The 15309-nt window shown below is 48.1% G+C and overlaps 1 protein-coding gene across 1 annotated transcript in view; it reads left to right on the forward strand.

Annotated features, from left to right (window-relative positions):
- Positions 1-286: 286 nt before the first annotated feature.
- Positions 287-15309, forward strand: part of PLB1 (phospholipase B1) — a 97838-nt gene continuing 82815 nt past the window's right edge. The window contains exons 1-7 of the mRNA XM_069582883.1: positions 287-321; positions 906-949; positions 4196-4286; positions 4663-4714; positions 6846-6932; positions 13634-13696; positions 14437-14516. Of these exons, the coding sequence (XP_069438984.1) occupies positions 934-949; positions 4196-4286; positions 4663-4714; positions 6846-6932; positions 13634-13696; positions 14437-14516 (389 nt within the window). The 5' untranslated portion in view covers positions 287-321; positions 906-933. The remainder of the gene's footprint in view (positions 322-905; positions 950-4195; positions 4287-4662; positions 4715-6845; positions 6933-13633; positions 13697-14436; positions 14517-15309) is intronic.

Genomic DNA, 15309 nt, shown 5'->3' on the forward strand with positions numbered 1-15309 from the left:
GAGACACATTTAAGTCTAAGCTCTCCCACCCAGTTTCCTAATCTGAAGAAACCGTTTACACCTGTTATTTCCTGAGTTTGGACCAGCAAGCTTTGGAGAAAATCTAACATCCTTTCTTCCCTCCCTGAAAAATGAACGCAGGCAGGTCTGGCCATTTTCTGGATCCAGGGATTCCCTTTTGTTGGTGGGAGGGAGTGTACTGCAGGCAGCTGGGGTCTCCCCAGGACCAGGCTCTGCCACCTTCCCTGGCTGGGCTGCTCACACGCCATATCTTTTCCAGCCTCCAGACTCAGGGACGGATGACCTGGAGAAACAAGAATGGTAATTGTTCGGGAACCCCAGAGCAACAGAGCTGAGCCGAGCCTCCAGGTTGATAAGCTCTTGTTGTCTCCCTGCTTCATTGGCGGGGAGACCTGAGGGCCAGGGAGGAGATGCCTGCTCCAGGCTCCCTTAGGGGCAGGCAGAAGAGTGGAGACCAGAACACAAACTCCTGCCTCTTCATCCAGCGTTCTGTGTGGGAATCTCCCTGGCTCCCTTGGGTGAATAAGGGAGGAACAGCGGGAAGGGCTGAGTAAGGGGTTCTTGCTCTTCCTCCAGCCTCTGTGCTCTGCTCCGGGGGATGCAAGCAGAGTTGGACCAGGGTCAGGTTCGTTTTATGTGGCGGTCTGTGTCCCCTTCCAACTTGGGACCAGACTAGAGGGGTGGGGAGGAGGGTCCAGAGCTGCTCACCCCATGTTGGGAGCTCCATTGCCCTCTGAGGTGTGCCTCTGTCTCCAGGAAGGATAAATCCAGAATCAGAGCAATGCTGAGTCGAAGCCTGTTGTGAAAGAGGCCACAGCAGTTGAGGGCAAGCATTGGTAGGTGACAAACTCAGGCTGGCATTGTATGCTTGCTTTTACTTGCAGGACTGAAAAGCAGGAGCTGCAAGCGTGCATGGGAGTGGTGACTGGTGAGTTTGGTGTTTTCATGGCTGGAATCCAGATTGTCCCTGTCCCTCCCAACACAGCAGCCCTTTGGTGAAAAAAGAGGATGCGCCCTACTGGCCACATTGCAGCAGAGCCTGAGGAAAAGACATTCTGAGAGGACAGAGAGGGAGCCAGGGTGTGAAGAGTCACGTCCTTTGAAAGGAAGGCATGAGAGATGTGTCCGAGGGTCCCTGAGTGGGAAGACTCCAAGAGACATGGGGTTAAGGTTAAGGGATGTAGGAGAGGGGTCAGGAGTGCCTGGACCAAAATCCCGAGGCTTCTTCTCCTCCAGGACCCCAAGGCGGGACCTACAGCACTTCATCTGGGAAACTGTCCACCATTCACTGCCCCCACCACCACACCCAGGAGAAGACTCAGCTCCAATTACCAGCTCATTTCATTTTGTAGTAACTCCCTTACTTACAAAATAGATATATCAGTTGGCTTCAGCAAAGTGAAGAATGAAAACTAACCATAATCCCTCCATCTAGAGATAATGATTGGGCTTCCCTGGTGGCTCAGATGGTAAAGAATCTGCCTGCAATGCAGGAGATCTGGGTTTGACCCCTGGGTCAGGAAGATCCCCTGGAGGAGGAAATGGCAATCTACTCCAATATTCTTGCCTGGAGAATTCCATGGACAGAGGAGCCTGGCATCTACAGTCCATGGAGTTGCAAGGAGTCAGATAATCAGTATTAAGATTTTGGCCTTTTATATATAAATGTGCTTAGGAATATGTTATATGTAGCATTTTTTTTTTCACTTAATATCAGAGGTTCCTTGCAACTCAATTAAGTCATCCTGAAACCCCTGAGTGCCTTAATGCCAGCTGAATTAGCCTGGTGGATAGAGTCACCTATGGCTGGTGTTCACAAGCCAGGAGCAAGAACACCACTTTTCACCCCATAATTAGAGTGAAAAGACTCGGGTGGCAATGCAAATGCTCTCCTGAGCTGGCACTCAAGCAGAGCATAATAACAAGTGAGGTAATTGGTGCCCTGTCAGTTTAGCCCATGAATGTCACCAAGGACCTGGGAATTATGAGGCTCCCTGCAAAGTGAGGGATAAATAAGACACTGGTCCTGCCATCTGCCCTTGCCATCCATCAGGGGAGGCAGAGGCCTGGTGCCCAGCCCTCCAGGATCTGATTGACAGGTGAGGGGACATTGGTGGCCAAAGTGGTGGGGGGTCCTCTTGCAGAGTCAAGTGTTCAGAAGGAGCAGGCCCCTGTGACTTGGTGACTATCTCAGCTCAGGCTAGGTTTGGCCCTGTTTACCTTTAACTGGTAGGAAAAAAGAGATGAAGTGGTGTATTTGGGGGAGTCTAGGAAGATGGGGTATAGTTTAGATCCTGAAACCATAAGCACAGCTATGGCTTTACCTGATTTCTCAGTCTGTCTCCATTTTGGGGGTCCCTGACCCACCTGGTAACAAGCCCTGCTAGCCCCCCATTAAGTGCAGCATGGCCGGGAGCCCCACTGAGCAGAGGAGCAGCAGAAGGCAGGGCGGTGGGGGCAGGGTGCACCTGTGTGCCCCTAGGGACGGGACTCACCTGGAGCTGACAGGGAAGCCGGTCAAGCTAAGAGGGATGGGCCAGGGAGGGGGTGATATTGGGTAGCCAAGCCCACAGAGGAGCAACTGGTCTTCTAGGAGAAAGTGCTATAGGGGCATCGAGGCCCGAGTTCAGCCCATCTGTCCTTTGACCCCAGAACCTTGGAGCCCTTCCAGTCTAGCTATGTCCCCTCACCCACCACAGCCATTGTGCCATTGTGCAAATGGGAAAACTGAGTCTCAGAGAGGTAAACAGACCTTCTCAAAGTTACACGGTCAGTATGTGGCAGAGTCCCTGGGAACCCAGGTGGCCCAGCCCCATGGCCCGCGTCCTTTGTTCTGACTCCAGAGAGGGGTAACTAGGACAGAGCAGCTGCCAGCAGCCCTAGAATAAAATAATGGGCAGATTGATGTGAAAAGACCCAAGGCCACGTTTGATCACAAAGAAGCAGTGTTTTACAAACACCCTTAATTTGGTCTTCCGTGGTGGCTCAGCTGGTAAAGAGTCCACCTGCAATGCGGGAGACCTGGGTTCGATCCCTGGGTCAGGAAGATCCCCTGGAGAAGGGAATGGCTACCCACTCCAGAATTCCGGCCTGGAGTATTCCATGGCCTGTATAGTCTATGGGGTCCCAGAGAGTCAGACAGGACTGAACAACTTTCAACACCAAGCTGCTTTGTCATTCATCCTCACAGACCCTCCTGATGTGAGGAAGAGAAAGTGCCCCACCCCCCACCCACTCACATGCGCGCACTCTCACGCAGACACGCCCACACACCCACTCTGACCCTGTCACTTTCAGCTCTGGGTTCCCACCACGCATAGGGGATGGGCTCTGTCCATGGGCTGGTCAGGGCGCCATAAAGGAGCTTCATGAGTCTGGGTTGAGGATGAAGATGTTGTGGCCCCAGGTGACTGAGGGGGCTGCCCAAACAGACGAAGCCCAGTGGACGACTCCCGCTCTCCTGCCCCTTCTCTCTCTGCTACCTGCACAGTGTCAGCTTCCTTCAAAAGCAGCCCCTCTTGAGCTATCTTTTGGATTCTGCTCCACAAAGCCCCAGGCGCTTGTGGATGGGGACAGTGGAAAGAGGGGCCAGGGAGGGGAGCACCGCTTCGCTGCCATGACACTCTCCCCGTCTGCCCTCTCCTCTCTCTGGGGCAGACACAGCCTAACTGGTCCTGACAGCACTATTTTTAGCGGTCCTCCGGCTGTCAGCTCTGGGACACGTCTTCTGTGTGCTCCCCGGAGCCTTCCCGCTCCGCTGTCACTCTCAGGAGGAGGGAGGGCAGGGAGGCAGCCCGCGGAGGCCCGCATCCCAGCACACTTTCCCTAACGAGTACACAGCGCAGGACAGTGAAGAGCTGTGGGATCTGAGTGCTCAGGCTCAGATCCCAGCCCCCTCAGGCAGCTGGCGTAGCCTCCCCCAGCCTCAGTTTCCCTTCACACACACACACACACACCTCGGGGCTTAGCACTTGGCTGGCCAGCACCTGGTGGATGCTCCTTTTCTCAACTCTGTTCACTTCCCAGGGCCTGCTACATGGTGGCCCTCACGGCCTAAGGCAGGTCATGCTTTGGGACAGGGGCGGGGACCCCGGCGCCTCACCCCGGATGGGTCAGTCTTTACAGGTGACCGCGGGCTGCCAGGACCACAGCCTCAAACTAGCGCTGTCTTCAGTCCTTTCAGATGCCATTAGACACTTCAACCCATCTGTTCTGGAGCCCATATGCGCCCTCGGGACGGGAGCGGTAGGCCGTGCTGCTGCTGAGTAAGCTCTTTTTCTGGCTCTCTGCAGGGCTGGGCGCCCTGTCGTCCTTGGCATCTGGATGGGAGGCTTTGATGGTGCCGGGGTGGGGGTGGGGGGCGGCAGGAGGAGGGTGGTGGTGCTGGAAGAGTCAAAGAGGCTTTAAAAGAAAGATCTGCGTTAAGTCAAAGCCGAGATGTGTCTCCTGTGCTGACTTTAGTCTGTTGGTGGGCCTAATAAAAAAAATCAGGTCAGTGTCTGCCTTCCAGGACTCAGGAGGGGTGCAATGCAGCCTCCTGCTCAGAGCCTTGTGCGTAGGCTCGGGCAAGTGGCAAGCTTTCAGCCCCTGACAAAGTTGTATTTAACTGACTTTTCTCTTGGCTCCCTTCCCTCTGTGCAGAGACTTGTGGATTCAGGCAAAAGACCTGGTGAGGAACATGAAAGAGAACCAGGTGAGAATCCATCCAGCTCTGCTGGGGGCTATTCTATCTGCTAGGAGGCCATCAGACCAAAGACAGCAGGCCGCCGAAGCCCTGAAGCCATCCTGCCCTGAGCTTGGCAACCAGTGTGGCCTGGGCCCTCCAAGAACACCCCTGCCCCTGGTATCCTCTGGAGGCCAGTAGAACACAGGGCCTCTTCTCATATTCCCCAGTTTGGTTCTGCCAAAGTCGGCAGATGAACTAAATAACTTCTTGCTCAGCGAGGTGGTTGAAATCTTGGGTTCTAGAGGGACACCTGTTGGAGGATGAATCCTGAGTTTCCACCTATTAGCTGTGTGACACTGGGTAAGGCACTTAACCTCTCTAATCCTCAGATTTCCCATTTATGAAATGAGAGTAATACAAGGGCCTGCAGCACAGGGCTAGGGGTGGATTCAGTGAGGTGCTGCGTGCGCCTAGCACAGAGGCAGTGCCCAGTGCAAGCCTGCAGCTGTCATTGTCATTGAAGAGACTGTTCCTGTCATTACTAATCATCACACCCATTCTAGTTCTTGGGTGGAGGCTTCTGTCACATGCATGCTGGGGCTCTAGTCCCCACTCTCCTAGGAGTGTAGACACCCTTTACTCAGAAGCTCACATATGGGTTTGTAATAAACTGCCTTTAATCTATTGTGCTCTCCTTATGGACAAGTATCAAATCTAGGGAAGCTTTGCTATCAAGCTGGCTTTTAGCGAGGGACTTAGCCTGAACCACTGGAACCAAAGGAAGCCACTGTCTCAGCCAGCCATGCATTCATTAAAGAGTTGGGATGTTCAAGCCAGGTCATTCCAATTTATACAAGTGAAGTCGCTCGGTCGTGTCTGACTCTTTGCAACCCCATGGACGGTAGCCCACCAGGCTCCTCCGTCATGGGATTCTCCAGGCAAGAATACTGGAATGGGTTGCCATTTCCTTCTCCAGGGGATCTTCCCAACCCAGGGATTGAACCCAGGTCTCCCACATTGCAGGCAGGCACTTTAACCTCTGAGCCACCAGGGAAGCCAGTTTATACAAGGAGAGGGGCAAATATAGGAGCAATGCTATAAAGAGTGGCTTCTTCCAAACTAGAGACTTCTCAAATTTCTGGAATGATCATAACATTCTGGAAAATGGCTAGAGGTCTTGAATCAAATCCTGTCATTTTGCAGATGAGGAAACTGAAGCCCCAGAAAGTCTTATGACTTGTCTGAGTTCAGAGCCAGTTAGTTAGAGCTAAAATCAAAAGTGCCTGATTCACATCCAGTGCTCCTCCGGAGCACCATGCTGCCTCTTCCAAAACAGAAGTTTGGTTTTTTGTTCCACAAGTAACACATGTTCATTAGAGAAAGATCAGAAAACACAGATAAACAAAAGAATACTAAAATCATCGCAAACCATCCTTAAACCGGATGTCTAGAGATAGTTACTGTTGACAAGTTGGTGTACAGTCCCTTCCATAATTTTTCCAAGCACATACATTTGTATACATTTTATAAAATAGCCATGTTGCTTGATGTATATACTTTTTACAGTCTGCTTTTCTTGACATCCTATTTCTGCTGATGGCAGTTATGCTTTCCAGCACTTTTTGAATAGTCACATGGTATTTCATGTCATGAGTGCTCCATAGTTTACACAGCAATCCTCTATTTTAGGCATTTATATTGTTTCCAACTTTTTACTCTTATGACAAGGCTTCATCATTGTAGCTAAGTCTTTCACATATCCATTTCCTTAACACTCATTTTTGGAAATGGATTGTTGGATCTAATGGTAAGCCTCTTAAAAAAGTTTTGATGGATTTTTCCATATTGCCTTCTAGAGCAGGCATTGAGCCCAGGTCTCCCGCATTGCCGGCAGATTCTTTACCATCTGAGCCACTGATCTGGGGGATTCTGATCTGGCGGTCTGAGCCACTGATCTGGGGGATTCTGATCTGGCGGATGCTAAAATTCTACAACTTTAAATGCCTACCCTAGATGTCTCCTTTTGAAAAAATCCATACATATGGTTTGGGGAGGGACTTGTATGAAATCAAAAGACAGGCAAAGAGAGAAGCTCTTTTGGCACCAGGATTCCCTCCATCTCTTTTTCATGGTATCATCCTTTATTTCTTTTTTACAGCAACTTGACTTTCAAAATGATTGGAAACTCATCAATGTGTTCTTCAGTAATGCTAGCCAGTGTCACCTGTGCTCCTCCACCCAACAGGTAAACCGCAGGCGGGAGGCAGAGGGATTGCAGATGCTGGGGTGGGTGCCGAGTGAATGAACTAAGCCTGACTGATCTGCGCCTGGCAGGCTGGGCCTGATGGCACTTATTTCCAAGTTAGGGCAGGCAGGTAGACAGACAGATATCTAAGGGCCGAGGAACCATGCTGAGGGACATGCATATATGCACGCTTAGTCACTCAGCTGTGTCCGACTCTTTGCAACCCCGTGGACTATGGCCACCAAGCTCCTCTGTCCATGGGGATTCTCCAGGCAAGAATACTGGAGTGGTTGCCATGCCCTCCTCCAGGGGATCTTTCCAATCCAGTGATCAAAACCACATCTCCTGCATTGCAAGAGGATTCTTTACCACTGAGCTATGGGGGAATTCTTAACTTACCATCCTATCAGGAAGAGGAAACCATGATATAGATAAACTGAGCCAGTGATCATTCTGCAACTGAGGAAAATTCACTTTCTGATAAAAGATCTTTTTACCTCTTGTAGCTCCAATTTTATTTAAATGCTGACATCAGGAGTTAAAGCAGGATCTGTACTTTTGGTATTGCTTCTTAACTAGTTTACTGTGAACTCCAGTTTTAAAGAAAAGTTGTCTAGTTGTTCATATAGGTTGACTATATTGTCAAGGCTCTTTGGCATTCCCAGGAATGGGATATGAAATACGTGACTTTTAAAATATTTTATGTAGGTGACTGACTGTGACTTACGTCTTTATTGAAGAGTGTCTAGGTTAGGATCAGTTGAAGGTGAAAGGGTGGCTTAGGCTATGGTGACATCAACGGCACACATTTGATTCTTCAGGAGCCTGCTTGCCTCCAGGATGGCCCCGCCACTTACAACAGTTCAAGTGCCTGCCCGCTGTCCTTTCAGCCACCTTCCAGGGCCTCCACCAGGCCATGGCACAAGCAAGGGTGAAGTTTCTTGGGTGCTGTCCTCTTATTTTCTGTGTCCTTCTCCCAAACACATACTCTTGCCTTCCTCCAAATGCTCCATGATTCCCAGCCTACCATCAAAACTCCACTTCCTTTAGTGATGTTGGGCATGTAGATCTTGAATCTTGTTCTACTTCACTTCTGTCTTCTCCCATGGCAAGTGAAATTTACATTGTCTGTTTATTCTTGGCACCCTCCACTTAGGCCATCACACAAACCAGCAGGTAGTCATGTGCTTTACACATTCGTGCCCTGAATGCTCAAACAAGCGATTAGGCATTACTGTATTCCTCTGTATATCCACTCATGCATGCATCCATCCATCCATCAGTTATCTATTCATGCATAACCTCATTCTTTCCTCTTACATGCAGGCACATATTACGGTATTTATGATGAGTTGTTCACGCTAGCATTTGACTTTTTTAATATTTGAACGCATTCATTAACACCTCCACTCATTCATGACTTCTTCCACACATTTTATCTTGGGTTCAAGCATTGCTGCATGAATTCTTGCATTCTTTCATGTATTTATTCCTTCAATACATTACATTGATTCTTAAATACGTACACAAAATATTCTTGTGTGCATGTGTCCATTTATGTATTATTTACTTTTTTAAAATTTCTAACTACACAAGCAGTGCTCAAATGCTTTCTCCTTTTAAAAATGAACCATTACAGTTAATGCGAAAATATTCTTTAGCCAACACCTCTGATCCTCTCACTTTTTTCTCCCAAGTATTTTGCACATCTGTAATTCCTAGTATTCCTTTATGGGTGTGTATATGAGAGAGGTTTAACATAAATAGTGTTATATTGTATCTACTATTGAATAATTTTTTTCACTAAATATTTTTGAGATCTAGTCATGATGATACTTATAGATTAAATTTATTCCTTTAATTGCTAAATAATGTCCCATAGTGTATGTTTACCAGATTTTATTTTGCTGTATCTATATTGGTGACCATTTAGGTGTTTCTAGTTTTTCACTATTGTAAACAATCTTGTTCATTTACTTGAACATAGTGTTTTTCTAAATACAGTGATTACATTTCATTGTATTCAATTATAGTGTAATTATATTTCAAATTGTAGATTGAAGTATATTAATGGGTCAAAAATCAGTTTAAAAGATTATAACCAAAAACTATAGAAAAAGAATAGAATCAACTATAAAATACTAGAGTTTATTGCATGTAGAGTTTATGGGCTTGTGATTATTTTTGTTTCATTTATATATAGATATGTATGTACTGGGTTGTGATGTGAAATATACCTCACACCATGGGTCATGATCAAGGCAGTTTGAAGAGAAGTGCCTTGAGTAGACTCTTAAACAGAGAATTGCTGGTTATCAGATACATACACTTTAAATCTTGAAGGACTACCTAATTGCCCTCCAAAGGAGCCAAACCCATTTATAGTCTAATATCTTAGGACCAATGCCAGCATGTAAAGGGGCTTTTCCAAACCACTAAGCAGTTCTCAGATACCAGCGGGATGTCCTACAATTCAGCTCAATTCTGACATGATCTACCTAGAGATAGCATCAGATCCTGCAGGCTAAGGGCCCAGTCCTCCAGGACCGCCCCTCACCCCACATTTCAGATGCCAGTCCCAAGTCCAGGTTGTCATCTGAGCTTCTGCCCAACTGGCTATAGATTGGAGATTCCAACAAGCCCCTCCTTGAGTTCAGTTAGTTTTCTTGAGTAGCTCACAGAACCCAGGGAAACATTTTACTTATTGGGTTATTGGTTTATTATAAAAGGACATAACTCAGGATCAGCCAGATGGAAGAGATACACTGGGCAAGTTATGGGGAAAGAGCCAGGACCCTCCATGCCCTCTCCAGCTGGGCCATTCTCCCAGCACATCCAGGTGGTCACCAACTGGGAAGCTCTCTGAACCTATCCTTTTGAGCTTTTATGGAGGCTTCATTATATAATATGGTGACTGACTAAGTCATTGACCAGTGGCAGTTGATTCAGCTTTCAGCCCCAGGTAGAGGGTGGGGTGGGGGAGGAAACTTAAGTTCCAACTCTCTAGCCACAGTGTTGATTCTCCTGGCAACCAGCCTCTGTCCTTAGGGGTAGTCCAAAAGTCACCTCATTAGCATAGCAAAACATATTTTTATGCTGTCATCACTTAGGAAATTCCAATGGTTTATAAACTCTGTGCCATAAAAAGGGACAAAGACCAAATATATACTCTTCATTATAAATCACAATATCACATATTCTCACCAATGTCTGAGTGTACCCATTCTCCAACCTTCCCAACACTGTTACCAACCTAATGACTTTTTTGTCACTATGTGAAATTCCCTCAAGATCTAGTCATGTTGAGACATATGGATTAAGTTTGTTCACACTTAGAGCCTCACACCTTTAATTGGCTGTAAACATATGACAAAAGTAATCACGCCTCTCCTCTGATTTCTAAAGGGCTACATACCAGTGACTTAATCTCTGTAAAGTGAGCTCAATGTAGCAATCTTTACTAGCATTCACTTAAATTCCCACTTCGTTGCATATTTTCTTCTCTCTTGATTTTTGTTTTGCACAAAGACCACCAAGGGTTTTGAGCCTAGAATAAATCTCACCTCCACTGCCATTGCCCCCATAGGACCTCGTGGCTCACAGGTCTGGCTCTCAGCATCCTTGGCCTGGGTTGGCTGCTTCCTGCCTTCATTCCTCCAGTCTTGCTTCTGCAGCACAGACCCACCCCTCACATCCTAGTCTTCCTGGTGGTGCCTCTGGTCACAGCTAACCCAGAACCACCATCTGAGAAGTTCTTACACAGCAGTTTGCATCCCCAGTGGACATCACAGGCACAGCCTCTCCATGAGGGGTTGTTCTGCAGTCTCAGGAGTTGCAGCAGGTACTCTGAGACTGTGGGCTCCAGGCTTCCACCTGACCTCAAAGCAGTCCTACCTTTACTGGCAACATACATACATCAGGTTCCCTGAAATAGTTCATATGAAATAAAGGTATTTCACTGTTAAGGAGACATTCAACACATAAGTTCCTGTCCTACTTAGGACCTGGAATTTTCCTCCTATAAGAGGCCTTGGGGCTCCTTTCATGGGGAATAGACAAGGGCCTGGGTCCACACTTGCTCTTTAGGGGTTTCTTAAGACCAGAGTTGTAAGAGGAAGATGATGAGGAGCTATTCATTAGATGGTGACAGTGCTGCCTCAGGCCTGCTCTGGTGGGTCCAGCTATTCAGAGGCAGGTGCTTCAGAGGCAGCTGGTAACCTGGCTCATAGCAGTGACACAGGGATGGTTTTAGGGTCTGGACTCTTACTTACTGCTCTCCAGTTAAAGTCTAAATGTGGGGAGTAAGAAAAAAATATCAGAATAAGAGAGAGGAGAAAGGAAAGAGATGAAGACTGATACTGCAAGAATTCGCCCCTGAATCCAGTTTGTTTGCCCCATGCACAGTGGGCCATGGGACACCAAGGTTTGCAGAGAGAAAGGATTTACTCACCAGGCAGCCAAGCGAGAAGGTGGGAGAACAATCCTCACATCTACCTCGGAACATTTATGGGAGAGAGAGACAGGGTGATCTGGGACATGGGGAGTGTGGGAGAAAGGTGGGGAGAGAAGGAAAAGTGAGGGAATTGTAGTTCTGCCAGGAGCAACCAAGCTGTTAATACCTGCTTCTTCACGGGACACGTGTTCAGAAAAGGGCTGTGTCAGCCTGTTCTGAAGGTGGAATTCAGGGTCTTCTGGTATCAAAAGGTCACCAATGGAACCCTCAACACATGCCCATTTGGAGGTCTCAACCATTCTTATTCATTTGGAGCTCAAGCTAGTGAACAGCTGACTCCAAATTCCTGAAAAACAACTTGGGCAAACATTTCATTGTTTAAGCTACGTCATGCTTGGAGGACATACAAGTTATTGTAAAAACAATGAAAGGGAGCTTGATCAGTGAAAGCAGATTACAGTTCATTATTTATTAAGCAAGTTACAGTTTAATGTATCTAATGGATAACAACCCTCGGTTTCAAAAATACACTCGCTTATTCTTTCAGATGCCTTTAGAAATGGATGTCAACATTTCGGAGGGCACACACTGGCAGTATGACTCAAGAAATCGAAGTGTTTGTGCCTTTTGACTGAATAATCTTACTTCTCGGAATGAATCCCAGGGAAATACTTTGTTAGAAAAAGTTGTCTGGTTGCAGGCACATGTTTGATAATGGAGCATTCTTCTGATTCTAGGGGCAAAAGATATCAATGGAAATATGCAAGTTCATTTGAAGAAACAAGCTTCCCAAGTGGCGCTAGTGGTAAAGAACCCTCCTGCCAATGCAGGAGACGTAAGAGATGTGGGGTTCAATCCCTGGGTCAGGAAGATCCCCTGGAGAAGAACATGGCAATCCACTCCAGTATTCTTGCTGGAGAATCCCACAGACAGAGGAGCCTAATGGGCTACAGTCCCTAGGATTGCAAGGAGTTGGACACAACTGAAATGATTTAGCATGCATGCATTTGAAGAAGTTAACTTTTTTCCTGATTTCAACTTATGGAGGAGTTTATCATATGTGACATCATAGGCAAGGGACATTTTATAGGAGTATCATGTCTTCCACTAAAGACATGGTGCCCCAGTTGGTGCCCCACAGGCAACCATTCAGCACTTGGAAAGCCTAGGTGGGCCCCAGCTCACTCTGCAGCAGTGAATAGGCACCTTGACCAAGAATTTTCTAAAGCAGAGTTTGCAGTCCAAGGAGAACCATGCAGGGACTCCCCGAGGGAAGAGGGATGCCCTGAGTATGGTCCGGAGGGGAAGTGAGGCCCTTTCTCGACAGACTTCCCAGGCCTCTTTAGAAGGGAAAGTGTGATGCTGAATGTCATGCTCAGGGAGAGAAAAAACTGACAGAAGGCTTTATTGCTGGCTGTGGCAGCAGCATGGGCAGGACTGGCTAGCAGCGGATAGCCTTGCACTGAAGCAGAGACACAGGATGGGGGAGACTGCCCTCCAAGCAGTCCCAGCCTCAGTGATTGACAGCTGTCTCCAGAGTCAGTGCCTGCAAGGCATGCTTTGTCGTCCTCTGAGCCATGTTGCCTCAGGGGACATCAGGTATGCAGGCAGCTGAGAAGATTGTCTTGTTGAAAAGTTTACTTTTGTTTTGTTTTCACACCAAAAACATAAACCAGGGCTGTTTTTTTGAAGTGCTCTTATTTGCTTATTTTCATTACACAAGAGGAATTGGGTGGATAGGAGGTGTCTTTAAATAGTCAGTGACAGGAGTCCCTTTCTTGGGGTGGATGTGGCAGGGGGAGGTCTGCGAAGAGTGTAATGGAAAAGTTTGGCGGACCTTCTGAGTCCTTAAATCCAAGCATAATTATGTCCCCGCTCTGGACCTGATTTTCTTCAGGTCAAAGTGATTCCATCAGCCTTTGGGAGTAAGTCTGGCCTCCTGTCCCAAATGTTAGCTTTCTAATTGCCTTGATCTTGGGCTTGCTCTTCCCTGACATGAAACTTTTTTCCTGGTGGTGGGTGATGGGTCAGGGAAGTCAGAGAATGGACCAGAAAAAAAAAAAAAAAAAACAACCTAGGGAGCTCTGGGAACTCTACACCTGTCTGTGGGAGACTGGGATCTAGAAGGGCCTTTGTCGCTATCAGGCCCATCGAGGTAGGTGGGGGTGGCTGCTGAAAGCAAGAGACAGGCCGGTGTGAGCCTGGACATCTCGTCCCACCCACGTTTAGCACATTTCTCCTTCCACAGCAAAGTCATGTGACAAGCAGCCTGGACCAGCTGACCAGGACGCTGGACTACCTGCAACAGGAGGTGAGGCTCCCCCAGCTCTGTGGGCCCAGGCGCCCAGAACTCCGTCACAGGCGCCTGCAGCAGCCAAGAGAAACTGTCCTTCTGTGGGTTGGCGGGGCTCTGGTTTCCTTTAAACGGCCTCCACTGCAATGGGGAAACGGACTCCCAGGAGGGAGTCCAAGACTCCAGAGAAAGGGAAGGCATTGGAGGAGCCAGGCTTCTTGGCCTTTTGATGAAAAACGGGTCAGATATAGAACTCTTTACTCTTGCAAAGGATATTCCTGAGGGACCTCTGGAGAGGAGGAAGGATATAGGCCAGTTCTTCCCTAGGTTCTTGGTGACCTGCTATTTCCTGAGGACTGGCTCTGACTGCATCTAGGGTGGTGATGGCCTGGAGGGGCCTTGAGAACCCTCAAACTCCACTAAATGACCAGTGAGGGCACTGCATATCCTGGAAACCCCAGGGGAGCTCTGGGAGAAGAAGAGAGTCTACAGTCCTATTATCACCAGGTCTTGCTGCCCTGTCCATACTGTGGTGGAGAGGTACCCTGCCCACCATGGGGGATGATGGCACAGCAGCAGGGCCAAAAGCTTTGAACCAACCCTAACCAACTATCTCCCAAAGGGCCTGCCTGTTTAACAAAGAGGCCCATCGTGCTCAACTGGACCCCAAACTAGGTTCAAACCAAGGGTTCCAGAAAGGCCATGCAGCCGTGACCCTGACTCTGCAAATGTTCATCTTTTCCCTTGTATCCCTCTAGGTCCCCAAAGCATTTGTGAACCTGGTCGATCTCTCTGAGGCCCTGAGGGGCTCACACTGGCATCAGAAGACTCTGCTTAGGTAAAAAGGGGACCAGCATTTGCGGCCTGGTACCATGTGTCAGGCACTGTGTGAGGCACTTCACGTGCATTAACTGATCCAAGGGATGGAGTTAGAGAGAGGCGAGGGGACGTGTATGTGTGTGATCACACAGCCGGTGGGGCAGAGTTGGGCTGCAGGAGCGGCCTGGATTAAGGAATGAAATAGTCACTCTGGTTGACTTGGCGCCAGGTGCCCTACTCCCACCAGAATGACTTGAGAGTTTAAAAAACAGCTTGGGTAAAACGTCCATAAGCCAAGACGTGTTACTTCAGGACACTGGAGAGACAATTTAGCCTAAGTGGATTTTATTTTCACACAACTTGATTCCCATATATTTCTGAAATGTTTCAGAGAATTTAAACTTTATGAACCTAAATCTTGAGATTTCTGGCCTTGTATCCAGAAAAGATATCCTTCGTGATGTCCTTGGTGATGGATAGTGCTGCAGTCCATGGGGTCGCAAAGAGTCGGACATGACTGAGCGACTGAACTGAACTGAACCCAGAAAAGAAGTTCATGTGGATAAAGTCAGGACAGGGATGGTTGGAGGTGGTGGCGATGGAAAGGAGAGGAAAGGGGCATTTGAAGAGGAAGAAGGGAGAGGGTCTCAGAGTAGGGGAAAGAAGGAGAGAAGGTGGGCCTCTGGGGGAGGGAGGGAGGCAGTGCATCAGGAGGTGTCTCCATAATGTACCCTTTTTCTCCCCAGTGTGTCCCTCCCATCCTCCCTTTCTTCTTTCCTTACTTCCTTCTTTCTCCTAGACCCTCTGAGACC

This window comes from Ovis canadensis, chromosome 3 (assembly GCF_042477335.2).
Source record: "Ovis canadensis isolate MfBH-ARS-UI-01 breed Bighorn chromosome 3, ARS-UI_OviCan_v2, whole genome shotgun sequence".
NCBI classification, from domain to species: Eukaryota; Metazoa; Chordata; class Mammalia; order Artiodactyla; family Bovidae; genus Ovis; species Ovis canadensis.